This window comes from Cannabis sativa, chromosome 4, assembly GCF_029168945.1.
Source record: "Cannabis sativa cultivar Pink pepper isolate KNU-18-1 chromosome 4, ASM2916894v1, whole genome shotgun sequence".
NCBI classification, from domain to species: Eukaryota; Viridiplantae; Streptophyta; class Magnoliopsida; order Rosales; family Cannabaceae; genus Cannabis; species Cannabis sativa.
The window spans coordinates 75,242,075-75,263,747 of NC_083604.1; the positions used below are offsets into that span (position 1 = coordinate 75,242,075).

The 21,673-nt window shown below is 31.5% G+C and overlaps 1 protein-coding gene and 1 non-coding gene across 2 annotated transcripts; one reads left to right on the forward strand and one right to left on the reverse strand.

The window, feature by feature from the left end:
• Positions 1 to 6,295: 6,295 nt before the first annotated feature.
• LOC115715442 (small nucleolar RNA R71) lies at positions 6,296 to 6,402 on the reverse strand. The gene has a single exon (XR_004011313.2). It is a non-coding gene; the product is annotated as a small nucleolar RNA R71 (small nucleolar RNA).
• A 6,466-nt stretch (positions 6,403 to 12,868) lies between these two features.
• On the forward strand, positions 12,869 to 21,295 carry LOC115714698 (uncharacterized). Its single transcript, XM_030643454.2, has 13 exons — positions 12,869 to 13,087; positions 13,184 to 13,412; positions 13,765 to 14,200; positions 14,998 to 15,194; positions 15,351 to 15,630; positions 15,750 to 15,964; positions 16,571 to 16,894; positions 19,038 to 19,476; positions 19,662 to 19,867; positions 19,953 to 20,361; positions 20,453 to 20,706; positions 20,816 to 21,098; positions 21,222 to 21,295. The coding sequence occupies exons 2-13, from the start codon at positions 13,308 to 13,310 to the stop codon at positions 21,293 to 21,295; spliced, it is 3,222 nt and encodes a 1,073-aa protein (XP_030499314.2). The 5' UTR covers positions 12,869 to 13,087; positions 13,184 to 13,307.
• Positions 21,296 to 21,673: the final 378 nt, after the last annotated feature.

A 21,673-nucleotide genomic window follows, 5' to 3' on the forward strand; every position in this document is an offset into this window, starting at 1 on the left:
TGATTTGTAGTTGTTTTCGTTTTATTCAGATAAATTTTATGTTGTTCTTACGTTTCTTTTAGGTTGTCAACAAAATATATTGATATTTAAAGCAGTGTTATTGTCTAGTTGTTTTTTAATTGTACTTGAGTTGTCCAAAAAAGATAAACAAAATGAGTATATATTTAGTTTTTTAGATATATTTTGGAGTAGTTATCTAGTTATTTTGTAAGTGATTTTTAGTTGTTGTGCAATTATATTGATGTATATTTTAATTTATTTTTTCTATTTTTTTTGTTGTATCATGGTGTTGTATAAGTAATTTGTCACTGTTTTTGATTTATTGAGATTGATATTTAGTTAGTTTACATATTAAAGTAGTGTTGTTGTCTAGTTATTTCTCAGTTGTAATTGAGTTGTCCAAAAGAGATAATAAATAGTCTTATAATTATGAGTATATATTTAGTTTTTCAGACATATTTGAGAGGTTGTCCAAATGTTTTGTTGTTGTTTTGATGTATATTTTAGTTTATTTTTTATACTTTTTTGGTTGTGTTTGTATATGTGATTTGTAGTTATTTCTGTTTTATTAAAATTAATTTTATGTTGTTCTTACGTTTTTTTTAGGTTGTCAAACAATATTAAAACTAATATCAAATTATATTTTTGTTTGACCAATAAAATATTATTTTATATTGACCAACTAATAATATTATTTTTAGATTAAAATTTTATTATTTAATTTTTAAAAATAATATTATCTTCTTTCCTATTTTTTTATAATGTGCCGTAAAATTATTTTTCCTACAAAATTATTTCAAATAAAAATATACCACATTCATTTTATTAAATTTTAGATAAAGTTATTTTTTTTTTAGAAATTAATGTATTTTTAGATATGTATTTTTGAGCATTTAACACAACTCTAACTAGCTTATTACTAATCCCTAGCAATTCAAGTTGATAAAAAATATTCCAATTCAAAATTTTAAATCAAATTATACCAAATGAGTATATGTTTAGTTTTTGTTGGGTACATATATTTTTGAGTAATTAATGTATAATTCTTTTGTACTTTGTAGTTGTGTTTTATTTTTAAGATTATTTGTGTGTTGTTTTTATTTAATTTTTAGTTGACGCAATGTGTTCATGCCTAACTAATTTTTATATTAAAATAAAATTGTTATCGTGTTGTTTATTTATTGTTATTAAGTTATTTGACCAAGAGAAAAATAAGTATATGTTTAGCTTTTTATGGCTACATATATTATTGAGTTGGTATAAATGTGTTTTGTGGTTACTTTTAAATGCATTTTATACCTTAGTGGTATTTTTTATTTTCTTAGAATCATTTTCATGCTTATGTAATTTGCATATTGAAATGGAGTTGTTACGCCGTTTTTTTTACTATTATTTAGTTGTTTAATTAAGAGAAATGATATGTATACATACTTTTTTATAATATTTGTGTGTTGTTTTTATTTTATTTTTTAAGTTTACGCAAGTATTGATGTCCAATTAATTTTCATATTAAAATAAAATTGTTATTGTGTTGTTTATTCGTTGCTATTAGGTTGTTTAACAAAGAGAAAAATGAGTATATATTTATTTTTTTAATGTGTAGATATATTTTAGAGTTGGTGTACAAGTATTATGTACTTGTTTTTAAATTTATTTTATAGATTATTTGTGTGTTTTTTTCTTGGATCTGATGCAATTCATTGAGTTGTTTTCATGCCTATTTAACTTGCATATTATAGTATACAGTTGTTTATTTGTTGTTATTTAGTTATTCAATCAAATAAAAATGTATATATATACATGTTTATTTTATTCTATACATTAGTGGTATTTTTTACTTTTTTAAAGTTATTTTTATGCCTATATAATTTGCATATTGTAGTGGAGTTTATGCAGTTATTTTTTGTTGTTATTTAGTTGTTTAACTAAGAGAAATAAATGTATATATATATATATGTTTTTTTATTTGTGTGTTGTTTTAATTTTATTTTTTAAGTTGACATAAGTGTTGATGCTCAATTAATTATTATATTAAAATAGAATTGTTATCGTGTTGTTTATTTGTTGCTATTAAGTTATTTTAGTATTGTATTTTTTGAGATTTTTGTCTTATAAATTTATTTTTGTTTGCATAATATGATAAACTTTAATTGATTTATATATTATAGTTAAGTTGTTTTCTAGTTGTTTTTGTGTTGTTTTTTAGTTGTTTTGTGTTGAGAAACGTTGAAATTCACTTTGTCCGAATTCGCCACGTGGCAACCACTGCTGCGTTCTGACGCTACAGTTTGTGAGCGTCAGACAACTCTGAAGGCTTTGTCCCTCACTCGCGTGTGAGTCTCACTCGCCCACATAGCCACATGTGTGTCACACTTCTCCTTGCGCATTTGGGGAAGTTTTTCTACCGTATTTTTGTAAATAACAAACTTTAAAAATAGTATATTTGAAATCAATAAACAATATAAATGTTTATTTTTGCTTGTAGTAGTATAAATGTTTATTTAAAGTAATATTAACCTAAAATAGAAAAAATCCCAAGTTAGAATACCATATAAATTTTCCAACTCTAACCCATCGCCGATACACAATAGTAAGCCCATAGATTTAATTTTTGTCACTTTATTTCATTTAATAAAATAAATACGTCTTTTCTAATTTTACCATTTATCTTATTTAATTATTTAAATACCAAATTTAATTTAATAATCATAAATAATGGTTAAATAAAATACAATTTAAATGTATTTATTAATTAGACTCACAAAGTGTTTAAATTAACAAATAAATCCTTATTTTTTTATTTTAATCTCAAATTTGCCTAATCCTTGTAAAAATTCTCAAATAAGACTATGTCTTATTTTAAGTCTTATTTTAGAATCTTAATTGGCTTATTAAATCAATTGATTGAGTCTACAAGGTAATATTATCCCAGATAATGTGAGGGATCATAGGCCTATGTAACTAAGCTCTTAATAAGTAAATGTAAAGTTTACTAAGTAAATTTCCTAGCTTATTAATTCTTCCTAACTCCACTATAGATTCAGAATTGCTTTCTTTATTACATAGAATGCTCTATATACCAACTATAGATACATAATGAATTATCTGTTGTTTCAATCTAAATAATCAATTATCCTCTATAAACGGTTTACATCAAGTAGGGACAAATTTATCATTTTACCATTCAATGTATTTTATCCTTAAAACACTTAGCTCCTTATAAATGATATTTCAATAAACTAATATAGTTACCGAAATAAGAGCTCTTCCATTTATATCGTTTAGCCAAGCTATAAGGAAACTATCATTTCTTTTAAATAGTTATATAAATTATAGATTCTACACTCAATTGCGCTACCGAATTTCCGACATGTAATTATGGACTAGTCCTACGGGTAACCTGGTAACGAACAAGTCTAGGAACCTATATAGTATAATTAAGCTAAAACTTAACCATCTCATGATTGAGATCAATTAAGTTATATTGACTTAGAAAAGACATAACAATAAGTTTATAATGTATTTTCCACTGTCAATATCGGTCCAATCCGATGTATAGCCAATACATCCGATACAAGTTTACTTTATTAATGCTACGGAAAAGACATTCTACTTATTCAAGTGTAAGTAAAATACATCGTTAATAATCACGTCAGTGTAAATCTAATACACTGATAAATTATGAGACTAAATAGTTTAAAGAATATAATCATGATTATTTTTCTCAGTGTTGACAACACTATAATCATGAGTAATTATATATTCAAGATTTAATAGAATATATATATAAAATTTATAATCATGAAAATATCATGTAAATCAAACAACATAAAATAATTTTTGATTAATTAATAAATAAAATTATATTAAAACGAGTTTTATCTAATCATAAAACCCCAACATGTTAATGTTATTATATACAATTTTTTTTACTAGTTTTCTATTCCTCCTAAAAGATGAAGATAAAAGACAAATGAAGTAAGTGGGCATATTCGTTTAAAATTGTTATTCTTAGCTCAATTTTTAATCAAATTACTTGATAAAAAATGAGTCTAATATTGGTTTGAGATTTTAATTTTTAAAATGTTAAAATAAGAGGTGAATTAATACTCACTTTGCCGTACATGGGCAAAATAGAGAAATGCTAAAAGGCACTAGTGATGTCTAACACTCTCCTACATGTCAATATCGTTATTGATCCAATTAAGTATGAGGTCTCATATAGTCTAATATAATAACTTTTAGGGAGTATCGCTAGCCAATCACGAAGCAATATGTCTAGAGGTGCTAGGCACCACTGGTGCCCAATAACAATGATCGGCAAAATAATACTATGTTAAAAGTAAAAAAGTAAATTAATATTTGTTAGGCTAAAATTAGTCTAAGTTTCGGGTCATATTTTCAGTTAGTTTTCACTCTTTGTTTCTAGTTTTAAGGCTATTTTACGCTTGATTCTTTTGTTTCAGGTCCTTGGGTGTTTAAAAAAAGTATGTACAAGAATTGAGGACAAGTGGTGAAAGAATCGAGAAGAAAAACCAAGATTGGTGTCTCTGCCTGTTCCAGTCGCGACGGGGAATTTGCCAGTCGCGACGGGAACTGGCAGCGAAAATCTCAAAGTTTCAAAGTTTAACCCCGTCACGACGGGGGCTTTGCCAGTCGCGACGGGGACCCAGTGACGGGATTTTTGGGCAGTTTCGTAATTTTGCGAATTTTAAGGATGAGACTTGGTTTAAATAGATAGAGTTCGTGAAAATTAGGGATGATTCAGAATTGGAACCCTAGAAACAAAGGAGGAGGCTAGAAGAGCGGCTTGTGGCGACCCGAATCAATTGCTTCAACTAGTTCTTTCTCTTCTCTTTAATTTTTCTATGTTCTTTTCTATTTCAATGTTAATTATGGATTTGATTATGGATGTTTTGAACTAAACTCCTATTTAGGGAGAATGATGAATGTCGTTTAAGTTTTTCCTAGTTAATGAATAATTGTCATTCCTCCATCTTGATTGTGAACACTATTCATATTTGTGTTTAATTTCCATGTGTAAGATTGATCACCTTTTACATGTTTTATGATCTTAATTCGAAATCTGAAAAGTGAGAATTGAGACTGCTAAAATTGGATAGTCTAGGTTTTGATGTGAAACGAAAGTATTTACATAGCCTTTGTGACATTTAGATTATTGCTTAATGCTGATTTCATGTTAGTTTAATTAAGAGATTAATTAGAGAGTGTGAGATTTAGAACCTAGAAGATCTGAAAAGAGCTAGGTTAATTTATAATCTGTCATTCACTTCAAGAGAAGGATAGCAATTAGACATTATGATTTGGTAACTTAACAACAGGATTCGTCTCCCTATTCTCTCATCTTGATTAATATTCACTTGTTTCTTTAAGTTTCTTGAATTTCTTTCTTCCTTTTTCAATCATAAATACTTTTGATTTGCCAAATAGAATTATAAGTATAGTTTAGTAGTAATTAATCCAATTCCCTGTGGTTCGACCTCACTTGCGTGAGTATACTACTTGATTGCGTGCACTTGCGTAGTAATTAATAATTTTCGCAACAAGTTTTTGGCGCCGTTGCTGGGAAATTGTTTAAAGATTAATATTACACAAAATTATACTAACTTCTACTTTGGTATATTTTCTCTTGCTGATTTTCTAACCTTTTCTCTTGCAAAAAAAAAAAAAAAAAGCTGTTCTTATCTATTTCAGGTATTTTGAGTGCATGCCCCGCCAAGGGCAAGCAGTTATACTACCCATCGACCACCGAAATTGAGAAAACTTGTAGGACAAACCGAAGGACCATGAGGCAAGAAGGAGTTTCAAAGAATCAGCCGAAACAACAGAAATCATGGCTGCTAATGTGAATGCGAATGCTGCAAATAACGACAATAATGGTGGTGCCGTGGAAGATCAAGCTAATGGCCGTAGCTTGAGAGATTACATTCTCCCTACTCTGACGGGAGTGCAGTCATGTATCAGGCCACCGGCAGTGGATGCGAATAACTTTGAGATCAAACCTGCCATACTTCAAATGGTGCAGTCTTCAGTTCAGTTTGGTGGCCTCCCTTCTGAAGATCCTAATCTGCATCTCTCGAACTTCATGGAACTTTGTGAGACTTTTAAAGTCAATGGAGTTAGTGATGATGCCATTCGTTTGAGAGTGTTTCCATTCTCACTTAGAGAAAGAGCCAAGAGCTGGTTAATCTCCTTGCCACCAAATTCCATAGCAACATGGACAGACTTAGCTACTAAATTTCTGTCTAAGTTCTTTCCCCCAGCAAAGTCTGCTAAGCTGCGAGGAGAGATCAACAATTTCTGTCAACAAGAGAATGAGTCTCTCTATGAGTCTTGGGAGAGGTTCAAGGACTTAATCAGAAAGTGTCCTCATCATGGTATTGAGAAGTGGATGCTGGTTCATAATTTCTATAACGGGTTGGTTGGTAACACTAGAACCCTGATAGATGCAGCAGCTGGTGGAGCCTTTATGAGAAAGAGTGCTAATGAGGCTTATGATCTATTAGAGGAGATGGCTCTAAACAATCAGCAGTGGCCAACTGAAAGGAGTCAAACTAAGAAGGTTGCTGGTGTGCTAGAGGTGGATGCCATTACAAAGCTGACAGCTCAGGTTGAGGCCCTAACAAAGCTGATCGTAGTGCAAGCCAAACAAGCTCAAGTGGTTTGTGAGATATATGGAGGTCCCCATCACTTTTCTGAGTGTCAGACAGATGTGGATGATTTGCCAATGGATCAAGCAAAAGCCATTGGAAACTATTCCCAAAACAATAATTATGGGCACAACCAACAGGGGTTCTACCAGCAGAGAAACCAGCCCCAACAAAACCAACAACAGCTGCAACAACAAAGTTTTATTGGAGGCTCCACTATCCAAGCTGATTTATTGCTCCAATTCATGATGGAAACTAGAGCCTCTATTAAAACTCTAGAAACTCAAATGGAACAATTGGCTACTCAAGTGGAAAAACAAGCTCAAGGAAATTCGCCTAGCACTAATGATGCAAAAGGAAAAGAGCAATGTAAAGCAATTTCCTTAAGGAGTGGAAAAAAATATGATGGGCCTGAGATGATACAACCAGTGGATGAAGAGATTAAAGATCAAACAACACCAACAGCAGAGAAGGCTACTGATAGCCCAGCACAACCACAACAGTCTCCACCAATTAGCATTGATCACCATGTGAAAATACCCTATCCCCAGAGACTTAGAAAGTCAAGTCTAGACAAGCAGTTCGCCAAATTCCTAGAAGTCTTTAAAAGACTACACATCAACATTCCTTTTGCTGAAGCTTTGGAACAAATGCCCCGTTATGTGAAGTTCATGAAGGAGATATTGTCTAAGAAGAGAAAATTGGAGGACTATGAAACAGTGGCATTAACTGAGGAGTGTAGCGCCATTTTGCAAAAGAAACTACCGCCCAAGCTTAAAGATCCGGGTAGTTTCAATATTCCATGCTCTATAGGGGGTTCGGTGGAAACTAAAGCTCTATGTGATCTGGGAGCAAGCATTAATCTAATGCCATTGTCTGTCTTCAAAAGGCTAGGATTGGGAAAAGCAAAGCCTACAACAGTGACTTTGCAACTGGCAGATTGTTCTTTGACTCATCCTCGTGGGATAATTGAAGATGTACTGGTGAAGGTTGGTAAGTTTATCTTCCCTGCTGATTTCCTAATTCTTGATATGGAGGAAGATTCAACTATTCCCATTATTTTGGGAAGACCATTCTTAGCCACGGGCCGAGCATTAATAGATGTATAAAAGGGGGAGTTAAAGTTGAGAGTGCAAGATGAAGAGGTCAATTTTAAAGTTTTTGCCCCAACCGACATTCCTACCTGTTGCAAGATTGAGATGGTGAAGGGTTCTTTTGTTAAAGCTGATAAGATGAAAGCAAAACCTAAAGAGCGACTTCGAACGATTCGGCGGGGTTGGAAAAGATTGATGTGTGGTAATTCTGAAGGTAAACTTCCTCTTGTGCAAAACTCTGAAATTAGCAACATTGGAGGTCAATTTTCTTCATTTGGTACAAGGACCCTATTGGATGCAAGAGGTGGACTTGATCCAATTTGAAGTAGTATTGAGGCCAAACCCCTTCTGATGGGGGTTCTAGTAAGTCCTTCTCACCTTGAGTATAATAACACATTGGGGACAATGTCATATTTAGTTTGGGGGGAGAGACTTAAAATTTTTACTTAAAATTTTTAAATTCTGCACTTTAATTTCTGCATTTTAATTTTCTGTTTTAGTTTTTTTGTTTTAGTTAAGGAATGGCAATAAGCTTGACGATAGTTGTATACTGCTGATTAGTGTGATGTGATCTGAAATTGTAAAATAACTGTGTGCTTGATTCTGTTAACTCTTTGGATTAGTTTAGATGCTTAGAAACCTGTGTTTATCTACAAATACTCAATCTGTGAAAATTGTTATAATTTTTTTTTACGATGGTTTGTGGTAAGATTGACAGGATAGCTTAGAACTTGCATGTTTATTCTTTTGAGACGAAATCCTTAATAGTGTTCAATTGGAATATGACTTAGGCATTTGTTGGATAGTTTGAGCCTTTCAAGCCTACCGTAATAATGTGTATCCCTAGTTAATCTTTTGAGCCTAAAGCCGTTATGTTTTTCACCCATCGATTTGAAAAATTGCAACCACACTATTAATTTTTCTTCACTATGTTATCCATGATATCATAAGCTACATAATTAGTTTGGGGGAGGAGAAACATTTAGTGTGAGGAAATAGTGAGAGGGAGAAAAACTTGTAAGATTGAGAAGAGCAAAAAAAAAAAAAAAATTTGTAATTCAATGTCACTGAAAAAAAAATAGAATATGATGAAAAAAAAAACACAATAAAAAGTAAAAATATGTGTGAAAAAAAAAGAAAAAAAAGTCAGTGATGTTGAAAAATAATAGAGATGTCTTCTATCAATCTTGGTAAATTCAGGGAATATTATGAGATCTTAGAAAAAGAAAAGTAAGAAGCTTGTGGGTTCTGTTTGTGTGCTTATGATATCTTTAGCCAAAATTTTCTTTTGTCTATCCCTGAATATCTGAGCCATATTACCTAAAGCCTTGAAAAGACCTAACGATTCCAAAGAATACTGTCAACATTAGTGGAGAAAGGTAAGCATGCAAGCTTATGAGTTATCAGGCTGTGGAACTGTTGGAAAGAGTAAAACTTTTATAACAATGTTTCACATTTGAATAAATTCTTGCAGTTGTACATAGTGTTATAAATTGAGCATCTGAGTTAATTGTTAGAGTTAGTGGGATCGAAATTCTAGTTTATGCAAGGAAGAAAACAGAGCATGAGTCGGCGGCGTGCATCGATTATCCGACGGCCGTAGTTAGTTTTTTTTTTTTTACCTTACTCGGGGGCGAGTAAGAATCTAGTTTGGGGGAATTTGTTAGGCTAAAATTAGTCTAAGTTTCGGGTCATATTTTCAGTTAGTTTTCACTCTTTGTTTCTAGTTTTAGGGCTATTTTACGCTTGATTCTTTTGTTTCAGGTCCTTGGGTGTTTAAAAAAAGTATGTACAAGAATTGAGGACAAGTGGTGAAAGAATCGAGAAGAAAAACCAAGATTGGTGTCTATGCCTGTTCCAGTCGCGACGGGGAATTTGCCAGTCGCGACGGGAACTGGCAGCGAAAATCTCAAAGTTTCAAAGTTTAACCCCGTCGCGACGGGGGCTTTGCCAGTCGCGATGGGGACCCAGTGACGGGATTTTTGGGCAGTTTCGTAATTTCGCGAATTTTAAGGATGAGACTTGGTTTAAATAGATAGAGTTCGTGAAAATTAGGGATGATTCAGAATTGGAACCCTAGAAACAAAGGAGGAGGCTAGAAGAGCGGCTTGTGGCGACCCGAATCAATTGCTTCAACTAGTTCTTTCTCTTCTCTTTAATTTTTCTATGTTCTTTTCTATTTCAATGTTAATTATGGATTTGATTATGGATGTTTTGAACTAAACTCCTATTTAGGGAGAATGATGAATGTCGTTTAAGTTTTTCCTAGTTAATGAATAATTGCCATTCCTCCATCTTGATTGTGAACACTATTCATATTTGTGTTTAATTTCCATGTGTAAGATTGATCACCTTTTACATGTTTTATGATCTTAATTCGAAATCTGAAAAGTGAGAATTGAGACTGCTAAAATTGGATAGTCTAGGTTTTGATGTGAAACGAAAGTATTTACATAGCCTTTGTGACATTTAGATTATTGCTTAATGCTGATTTCATGTTAGTTTAATTAAGAGATTAATTAGAGAGCGTGAGATTTAGAACCTAGAAGATCTGAAAAGAGCTAGGTTAATTTATAATCTGTCATTCACTTCAAGAGAAAGATATCAATTAGACATTAACATTGGTAACTTAACAACATGATTCGTCTCCCTATTCTCTCATCTTGATTAATATTCACTTGTTTCTTTAAGTTTCTTGAATTTCTTTCTTCCTTTTTCAATCATAAATACTTTTGATTTGCCAAATAGAATTATAAGTATAGTTTAGTAGTAATTAATCCAATTCCCTGTGGTTCGACCTCACTTGCGTGAGTATACTACTTGATTGCGTGCACTTGCGTAGTAATTAATAATTTTCGCAACAATATTAATGACAAAGCTCCGAGTGCAATTTACTTTTAGAGAAATGCTAAAAACACTAGTGGTATTTAGTACTTTCCTATGTAGGGGTGGGCATCCGATCCAATCCAATCTTTTTTTTTCTCATCCGATCCAATCCAATTAGTAATTGGATTTGGAAAATCATTATCCGATCCAATCCAATCAGACCTCAAAATCCAATCCAATCCAATCCAATCCAATTACTATGGATCGGTTTTTTAATTGGATATCCAATTACACACCTAAATTTCAATATTAGCTTAAAAATATAAAGAAAAATACGTAAAAAACTAAGTATTACTTTTTTATTTAAGTTTAATACTTCATAAACATACTATTCTTACAAGTGTATTGTAGCTAAAAGTTTTAAATAATTAAAACAACAACATTTCTAAGTAATAAAATAGAACAAAACATCATGAAAATAAAATACACTAAATAATCAAGTGTTACAAATTCAATATACAAAAAAATATAATAAATATTTATTATATTTTTTAATATTTTTTATTATATAAATAATTTTTTAATATATATAAATGTAATTGGATTGGATCGGTTTTTAATTGGATTTTGAGATTGACATCCAATAACCGATCCAATCCAATTAGAATCCAACTTTTAGGATCCAATCCAATCCAATCCAATTGTAATTGGATATCCAACTTTTTGTAATTGGATTGGATTTGATCAGTTCAGTTCAATTAGATTGGATTGGATGATGCCCACCCCTATTCCTATGTGTTAATATTACTATTGGTTCAACTAAGTATCAGATTCTATATAGTTTAATATAATAATTTTTAGGAAGTATCGCTAACTAATTGCAAAATAATATTTCTAAAAATATTAAACACTACTGATACCTAATATTAATACTCTTACTTTTATTATATACTCCAAGTAAATATTTAATAAGGATTAATGGTGGATTAGTTTCACATATAAAAAGTTTGACCAAATTTATTGTTTATTAATGAGTATTATTATTGGATATCAGTGGTTGCCCATCATTTTCTATAGTTGACATTATATGATTTGTTAGTAATATTTTTTAAAAATTCGGTGGAATCTAATAGTTAATTATAACAAAAAGATAGGTTGTTTCTAACATTTTTCTTTATTGATTTAATGAGTATTTAAATTTAAAACTTTTTTATGGGGATGTGTGATTCCATAGGTTATATACTTTTTCTTTTTTGAAAGGGCATTTAGGTTATAGACCTTGAACAATTTTAATTTTTGAGTAATTTGTGGTAAAACCCCCTCAATTATCAATTTACTAGCAAAAAACCATCCAACCTCATATTTTTGTGGGAAAACCCTCCAAAGTACAGTTTCGTTTACATTTTTAAGGTGTCGTCTGTCCAACTTCGTTAAGTCTTAATTTTGTCCACGTGGCAATGACAGGTCACTAAAAAATTATCCCACGTGGCCGTATTTTACAAAATCAAAATAAATATTTTGGATGGTTTTTTGCAAGTAAATTGATAGTTGGGGGGTTTTGCCGCAAATTACTCTAAATTTTTTATTTTGATTTTGTAAAATATGGCCACGTGGGATAATTTTTTAGTGACCTGTCATTGCCACGTGGGCAAAATTAAGACTTAACGAGGTTGGACAGACGACACCTTAAAAATGTAAACGAAACTGTACTTTGGAGGGTTTTCCCACAAAAATATGAGGTTGGATGGTTTTTTGCTAGTAAATTGATAGTTTGGAGGGTGTTGCCGCAAATTACTCTTAATTTTTTAATTTCCTTAAATCACATTTTTTTCCATTAACAAAAATATATAATTGAGGAATTTTAAAAAATACTATTTTTTTTATATTTTATTTACACGTTTGCAACTTAAAAGTTTTTATTTATAAAAATATATTTGTAAAATTTAAAAATTATAAAAATATACTTTATTTAAAAAGTAAAAAAAAAAATAAGATTCTTCCAACAACTATAAATTAACAATAAATAAATTATAAAATAACAAAAAAAAAAATCATCATAACTATAATGCAATGATAAAGTAACCATACTAAAAAAAAATGTATTTTTTGTAAATATAAAAATTTAAAACAATAAATTTTTTAATTTGTTTTTTTTAAATTTTTAGTCATTTATGTAAGTTTTTATATACTTAATTCTCAACAACTTTTTTTTTTTATTACAACCCAATCACCTTTATACATCAATTCCGAAAATAACTTGGTACATTAATTCATACATCTTTCCCACTCCCCAAAAAAATGAAAAAAAGAAAAAGAAAATGGATTTTAGTGAATATCGAAACCTAAAATGTCTGACACCAAACCCACTTTTCACTATTCTTTCAAGTCTTTTACCAAACGACAAAAGTCCAACACAACTTCCCCTGTTCGTCATTTACCGTAAACAAATGACGTTCTTTTCCTCGTAATGCTTCATTTCTGCAAATGGGATACCTGGTAATTACACTATTTTATTTTACTCTCAAAGTAATTTCCTTTTCCATTAAACTTTACTAATTTAATTTTTAATTTTGTTTTTTTTTTCTTCTAAAGCTTTGATCATGGGGTCATTGTAATCATCTGAAAGGAGAGTCTGTCTCGACTGATTTGAGCACTGGGGTTTGGATTTTTTTCTTCTCAACCCAAAGATTTTGATTTTTGAAGCTCTGAAAGAAAAATGCCAAGTGACCCTTCGGAAGAGAGTGAAAAGCCCATATTTTTATCAAAAAGTTCACACTTTTACAAGATAATTTTGAGAGACACTCTTGAAGAGAATAAACTTGTAAGCCCTCAATTTCTTAGAATAATGTATATGATAATAACCCTTAATTTGTTATGCTTTTTTCACATGCAACATTATAGGTGGTTTTAAGTTTTAACTCAACATTAATAAATTGATGAACATTGAATGTTATCACTAGTACTACTTGGGAGTTGTTCAAGTAGTTGAAATTTTGTTTTGTAGAAACAAAAGGGGTTATTTTGTCAAAAAAAGATTGGCCACTTTGACCATACTTGTAAATTTGTGTAGAAGAGTGTTTTACTCTTTTTGTAATGGTTTTAGTAGAATGAAGAAAGTGAAATGATAGTGCAGATGTATTTTTGAAATAATTTTGCCTTTTTTTTTTTTTCAGGGGATTCCTCATTATTTTGTGAAGAAATGTGGAGAAACTTTAACCGAAACGGTTTATATCAAGCTTCCATGTGGTTCAAAATGGCAAATGAAGATAGAAAATTGTAGTGGGAAGTTTTGGTTACAAAAGGGTTTCTCAGAATTTATGAAGCATTACTCCATAGGTAGAGGTTATGTGCTAACTTTTAGATATGATGGGAATTCTGAACTTTATGTTGCCATATTTGATACAACTACTATGGAGATAGACTATTCCTCTTTCCCTGCTCATTTTGATAAGTCTAACAATGATGAGAAACTCCAAATTCCAAAGAAGGAAGTTATTGATGATGATGATGACAGCATTGAAATCTTGGATGATATCTACCCTTGTGACAATTCAGGGGTAACATCTCCTAGTGCTCAGTCTCCTAAGAGAATAAAAACAAGTCCTACAGGTAAAGCTCAAGCAACTTATCTCATTTAAAAGTTGAAGACTCACTCACATTAGATCCTATCCAGTTTTTGAAAGAATTAGAATATAGGAATCTGGTAGGCCTTAGGGTAATAAATAAAGAGGGTAATTAGGTAATTGTAATTAGAGTATTGAGATTGTATAAATAGGAGAGTAATAGAAGGGTTTTGGAAAGTGAATGATTTTAGTTAAATGAGCTTTTAGCTCTTGGGAGAGAGCTGGGTCTCTCGAATACCCAGCAACATTGTTATCCTCTTCTATATCAATATACAACTCATTATTTTCTTATAATTGCTACTGTTATACTAAATTGATAGGAAATTCCTACTGTGAATGATTTAGTTAAGTGAGCTTGTAGCTCTTGGGAGAGAGCTGGGTCTCTCGAATACCCAGCAAACTTGTTCTCTTTGTCACTCTAATATCAATATACTTGCTATTTCCTATTGTTTCTACTGTTTGGCTCTATTTTCTTTTATCTTGCTACTGATTACACCCAAAATGATAGGAAATTCCTATCAAATTTTTGAGACAGTTTGTAACACACAAATTCTAACTGATACCTCTAGTTAGATAGGACTAGTCTTTTATATAGACTCAAAACAACCAGCATACTGAACAACTTATGCATACACCTGGATATGAAAGCATATATTTGATGCCTAACAGTTTAGTTGAGTTCAATGATCGGAGATCTCTAAGCTGGATTAGAGGGCTTGGAAAATTACTCTTATTATGATTTATAGATTCTATGTTATGATACGTATGTTTCATTTTTTATAGGAAAACTTGATTCACCTTTTGAAAGTGACCAAGTTCAATCTACTGCCCCACGAAAGACGAATAATGGGATTCCTAGAACTATACCATTGGTTAATAGTGAAAAATATGAAGCTCTTCAGAGGACTAGCGATTTTAAATCTGAACACCCGTATTTCAAGGTTGTCATGCAACCATACTATATCCGCAAGGGACGCCTGGTAAGATCTGTTTTGTAATCTAATTATAATAATATTTGCTGAAGAGTCATAAAGTTTGTCAAAGAATAGGTGCTTCCATGGAGCAAATTGTATGTGCAATTTTCTGTGTGTTATCACATCAGATTTGTTTCCTTATTTCCTTTTGTGTTGCTTTAGCACATAGAGCACCAATTTGCAAAGAATCATCTGAATAAGAGATATTGTGATGTAATCCTCAAAGTTCCAAAAGAGAATGATGCTTGGCGTGTGAGGTACAGTTTTGGAGAGTGTAAGAAGGCGTCACCAAGGCTCTTACGTGGTTGGTCAGCATTTGTTCGGGACAATAATTTGAAAGTAGGTGATGTCTGTGCGTTTGTCTTGGTTGATGCGGTAAATATTTCATTTGAGGTTGTAAGATTAGATCCTGAAAGAAGCTCAAATAGTCATATGTCCACAGGTAAGTGATGATTGTTATTCTTTTGGCAACTAATCTATGTTATTTCCTTGATTACATACACTTCATTTTTACTTTTTAGAAAACTTAATGCCTTGTTCATTTCTTGTGCTCCATTTTAGCTCATCATGAATCTGAAACCCCTAGCTTTCACAATTTTTCTCCTGCAATACAAGAAAAGGGATGCAATTCGAGTCAGAATTCAAAGCCACCATTGTTTGGAGAGCAACATCTCTCGGCTTTCAATGAGAGAGTTAAATTTTATGAAAATTCTGCTTTTGAAAGTGGAAATCCATTCTTCAAGATAGTTATTGAACGATCAAATACGTGGTATGCGGTAAGTTTTTCTAAAACCTTAATCTATGTGAGCTGTTATTTACTCTAATTGAGAAGTGTTGTGTTATTTACACAAAATCCATTTAAAAACTAATCAGCAAAACTCAACAACAGCGAAATCGCACAACACATTTTATACTGACTCCATCGTAGATCGATCTACTTCTCATTTAAGCTCTCCCACAAAATATTTTCATTATAACAGAGGTGAAAATCCGAAAGGGTAGACACAAGGTCTGAGGTTCGAGTCCCTCTTAGTTACCTACATAGTGATTGCTATAATTTCCTGGTCCTCAAATGTTGTAGGGTTAGGCAGGGATCCTAGTTTTGAAAAAGAAAAATCAAATTTTTTTGAAAGGGTATACAGAAAAACAGATTAAACCCCACAACACAAACTTACTTGTAAAGACAATAATCTAAAAATCAAAACTTTCAGTGAAACTCTATTATACACTCAGGTTAGATCTCTCTCTCTCTCTATTTCTTGAATTACATTAGACAAAAATCTAAGCAACGCCGAGCACAGCATTCCAACGGTCATTTATGTGCTTAAAAGAAAAGTCTTCTGATTTGTGAGAATTAACCTTTCATCTTCTTTTCTTGGCAGTGTGTACCATTAGACATAGCTGACAAACACATTAAGAATGATTGTGATGTCACTCTTTCCATTCCAAATGGTAGATTTTGGTCTGCTCAATTCAGGAGGAGGAAGTGCTATACAACTGGGAAAACTGAAGCTGTAATATGTACTGGTTGGAAAGAATTCATGGCAAAAAACGATTTGAAATTGGACGATGTCTGTGTTTTCCAGCTCCGTCATAATGGAACTGAGATTTCATTTCATATTTCGATTGTTCGAGTTGGCTCTGCTGCTGTTGTTGTTGATGATGAGTTAAAATGCCAAAAGCCTCAAGTTAAATATGATTATTTTTAACATTGATGTAATACTCGGTTTAGTTTATGTGACCCTTGTAACTTTTAGGCTATGTTTGGTAGGATAGGAAGGAGAGTAAGATGGATGGAGAGTGGGAGAGACGGAGAGGATAGTTGCTTTCCTTTCTATTGTTTGGTATTAAGAGTAAAATTAGGACGAAAAATAAAATAAATACTAAAATTATAATTTTATTATTTTTAGTATAGTTATATATTATTGTTTCAAGGAACAAAAAACATTTTATATAATGTTTTTGTATTTCTTGGATTCTCCTATTTCTGGAGGGATTGAAATTTGTGTATTTAGAGGGAAAGCGTCTCGCTCAATCTCTCATCTCCTTCGTCTCTCCTTCTTACCAAGCAATGGAAATCATCATTCTCATTATCTGTGGCTCTCTATCTTTATTTCTCTCCCCTCTACTTAGTATTAAATCATAGAATTTCTCTGTTCATGCAATAATTCCTTATAAGTTAAGTGAAAATTGAAAGGTATGAAGATGTATTGAAAATGTGTACATAAAATTGTACTTGTATGTGTTATTTTTGGAAAGAAAATGTAGAGGATAAAAGTTTGTCTTCTAAACTTAGAGGGTAAAATGTAGAGAGTAAATTTAAAGATTGTCTAAGTGGCATATAAGGTAAACTTCGCTCTATATGTCACATTCAAATTTTTAAATTTTTTTTTTTTAAACGATTTAAGAATTAGACGACTGATTATTCAGTTCATTTTTCTAATTTTATTCTCGCTCGCGTTTTCAACAGAAGGATATTCAAATAAAATTGCAAACTATTACTAATAATAAAATTACATAATTTATTAAAAAAATCACAATATTTAAAAAATACGGTATTCGAATGTTTAATGCAATAAATAGTGCAAATTGGCTTAATATTTTATTCACTTTTTATTTTAATAATATTATTCCTATACATAATTAGTTATATTCTTCTCTAGAGAGAAAAGAAAAATGTATTTTTTTTTTTTTTTGAAATTAACTTGTGCTTCATTAAAAGAACCAGACAATACAAAGCATACAAGTTAAATGGATGGCAAAGAACCATTCCACACAATCTCATTATCTAGTCCTAACCCAAATTTTGCAACCCAATGAGCCAACTGATTAGACTCTCGATACACATGCTCAATTCTCAGGTTAGGGCTGAAAGATAATAAGTTTTTAATACCTACTAACACATCATCCAGAGGACTAGCATAAAAATGTATTCTATTTTAATTAAAAAATAAAATGAAATAAATTTAGTAAGTACGTACACAAATTTAGGAAATGTAATTAATTTCCTTTGGAAAAAACACCAATTTGGTAAGTAGCCACACTTATAATTTTTGTCCTAAGACCGTTTGATATGTTTCTATGTGTTCTTCTCTTTCATATTCATTCTTGACCAAAACTAAAAAGACCTTTTTGACCCTGCTATATTGACCAACTGCAGTAACTAAAGCTTTCTTTCTGTATATAGATTTTTCATATAAATCATGTAAATGTTCACAGTGGAAAAAGGGGCAAGAAATTAGGGTTCACAGTTCACAGTTCACAATTCAAGCTGGAAAATCCGATCACCATTCAGATTATCACCCTCCTCTTATATTTACAAGAGTCTCAAGCCAAAGCTTTTGATTTTGGAGCTCAGAGATGCTTTCATCTACGAATCCTCAGTTTTTCAAGATAATTTTGGAAAGCACTCTTAAAGAGAACAGACTTGTAAGCTTGTATACTGCATTGCATGCATATGATATTCTTTAACATTTTACTGACTAAGTAGAGTGATCAATCTTTGATTGAACATTAAACAGTTCAAGTAGCTAACTGTACAATCAAGTTTAATCAAAAAGATTGTCCTTTTATTGCATTATGGTAATTTTCATTGCTTTTTCTTTCATGAAAAATTTAGGATTGTGAATAATATGCAGAGGAAATTCTGCTTTAGTTTGTGATGGATTTAGTGGAAAAAAGATATCTAGCCTTTAAACACTCAAAAGGGTAGCAGATACATACATAAATAAGCTTTTTTTATTATTATAAATGAAATCACAATAGTATTAGTGCTTGTTTATCTTGGTAGTTTAGATCAATTCAGAAGACCATTATTGTTTATTTAAGGATGTTCTGTTTTCTTTGCAGCTGGTTCCACAATCTTTTGTCAAAAAAAGTGGAGAAAGTTTAACTGAATCAGTGTTTGTTAAGCTTCCATGTGGTTCCAAGTGGAAAATGAAGTTAGAAAATTATAAGGAAAAGTTTTGGTTAGAAGAAGGTTGGCCAGAATTTGTGAAGCATTATTCCATAGAAAGAGGCTATATGCTAACTTTCAGATATGATGGGAATTCTGAGATTTATGTTGTCATATTTGGTACAAATAATGTAGAAATAGATTATCCCCCTGCCCCTGTTGATTTTGGTAAGTCTAACATAGACAACGGGGAACTGAGAGTTCCCAAGAGGGAAGTTATTGATGATGATGATGACAGGTTTGAAATCTTGGATGATATCTCTTCTTGCCCCGAAACAGGAGTAAAATCTTCATGTTCTCCACCTTCTAAGAGAGTGAAAACAAATCCTCCTGGTAAAACTCAAGCAAACTATCTTGTTTGAAAGTTGTAGACTCATTATAGTGCAAAAGTAGTTGCGAATTAAATGATCCAATGGAGGAGCTCAAAGAATTCTAAACCAGACTGGAAAGCTTGTGAACTAACTCCTATTATAATTTATTGAGATTTAATTATGATATGTTTGATTCATTTAATGCAGGAAAACTTGATTCGCCTTCTAAAAGTAGCGGAGATGAATTCGCCACTACCACCCCAAAAAAGATGAAATATGGGATTCCTAAAACTATGAAAACATTGAATACCATTGAAAGAGCGATTGCTCTTCAGAGGACTAATGCTTTTACATCTGAACACCCATTTTTCAAGATGGTCATGCAACCGTACTATATTCTTGGTAAAAATTTGGTAAGCTTCCTTTGTAAAAAATGCTAGAGTGCCACATCAAAACAATATTTGATAAATCTTATTGAGGAAGAGTTGTAAAAGTTAGTCAAATATTAGAATTAACAGATATGCTTCCTTAGAACAAGTTGTTTACTTTTCTGTTTTGTATCTTTTTAGAATGTGCTCTCATATCTCCTTAGTTTCCTTATTGCATATTGCTTTGTTGCAGAACTTTCCACACTTATTTGCACAGATATATCTAAATAATAACAGATTTTGTGATGTAACCCTCAAAGTTCAAAATAAAAACAAAACTTGGCATGTTAAGTACGCATATAGAGAACATAAGAGTGCGGCACCCAGGTTCCAAGGTGGTTGGCGATCATTTGTCGTGGACAATAATTTGAAAGTAGGTGATGTGTGTGTATTTGTTTTGCTTAAGGCCACAGACGATATTTCATTTGAAGTTGTAATTTTTCGCGCTGAAGAAAGCTCGAAAGATTCTGTAGGCACAAGTAAGTTATGATCACTTTTCTTTTGTCTTCTATTCTATTTACCTGCAATATTAAAATTCATTTCGTACACTTTTCTTGTGCTCATTTTCAGCTGATAATGAAGTTGGAACACCTGGTTTTCCCAATAGTTCTTCTGAAAAACAAGAATTCGGGAAGCAACTTCCTTCGACTTTCAATGAGAGAGTTAAAAGTATTGAAAAAGATAGTTCTTCTGAAAAGCAAGAATTTAGGAAGCAACTTCCTTCGACTTTCGTTGAGAGAGTTAAAAGTATTGAAAAAGATGCTATTGAAAATGAAAATCCTTTCTTCAAGGCTGTTATACAACCATCAAATAAGTGGTATATGGTAAGAATTTCTATGAGCTCAATGACGGGCCAGGTATTCTAATTAAGAAGAAACATATAATCATTTGACATTGCATCAAATAATCCTCTTTCTTATCTTTTCTTGGCAGCGTGTGCCATTAGAAATAGCTGACCAATACATTACGAAAGATGGTGATATGGCTCTTGCAATTCCAAATGGTGGACAATGGCCTGCTCAATTCAAGAGGAGGACGAGCTATGCAACTGGAAAATCTGCAGCTGTAATCTATGATGGTTGGAATGAATTCATGACAGAAAACGATTTGGAAGTGGGTGATGTCTGTATATTCGAGCTTCTTAACAGAACAGAAGTTGTGTTTTATGTTTCTATTGTCCGAGTTTCTGATTTTTCAAAACAAGAAAGGTCTCAAGGTCAGTTCCGAATTTTTTTTTTTGAATTTTTTTAAACATTGATGTAGTTCTGTACTGTGTTTAGTTTTTGTGTGCTCCTGTGAATTATAGTACTAAACCATTGAACTGCTACATTGTGTTCAGCCAATAAATCGCCAGAAGTTGAGAAGAAGAAGCCAAAGGGAGATGTGAGGGTGAAAATTGAAACAGACTCATGAGAGGCCAATATGTAAAGAAACTAGACCCCTATGAAATGAATGTATGTGTAAGCTTGGTTAGTTGTGAATAAGACTAGTTACTTATATTAGATTTGAAGACTTGTTTCCTATATATTATGCTGTAAAATTAATATTGTTGTTTTCTAGTATATATTTGTCCAATGTAAAGTTATATAAAGCCATTTTGTAAAATGTGCTGTTTTTTTCTCTTATTATTATTATTATTAACCCCTAAAACTTCTCTTCCATCTTCAGCAAAAAAAAGAAAGAAATAACTTTTTACATCCTAATAAGATATAATAGACATCTCTTCCATAAAAAGTTTGTCTTATTGTTACTTTGGTTTATTTTTTCTAAGCAGCACTGTTTATATTTACT

Bases quoted from the DNA above. Each gene is read 5' to 3' on its own strand.
- LOC115714698 (XM_030643454.2), top strand. From the start codon at position 13,308: ATGCCAAGTGACCCTTCGGAAGAGAGTGAAAAGCCCATATTTTTATCA. The intron at 19,477-19,661 runs GTAAAACTCAAG...CATTTAATGCAG, and splicing joins AGTGAAAACAAATCCTCCTG to GAAAACTTGATTCGCCTTCT. The intron at 19,868-19,952 runs GTAAGCTTCCTT...TGTAAAAGTTAG, and splicing joins ATATTCTTGGTAAAAATTTG to TCAAATATTAGAATTAACAG.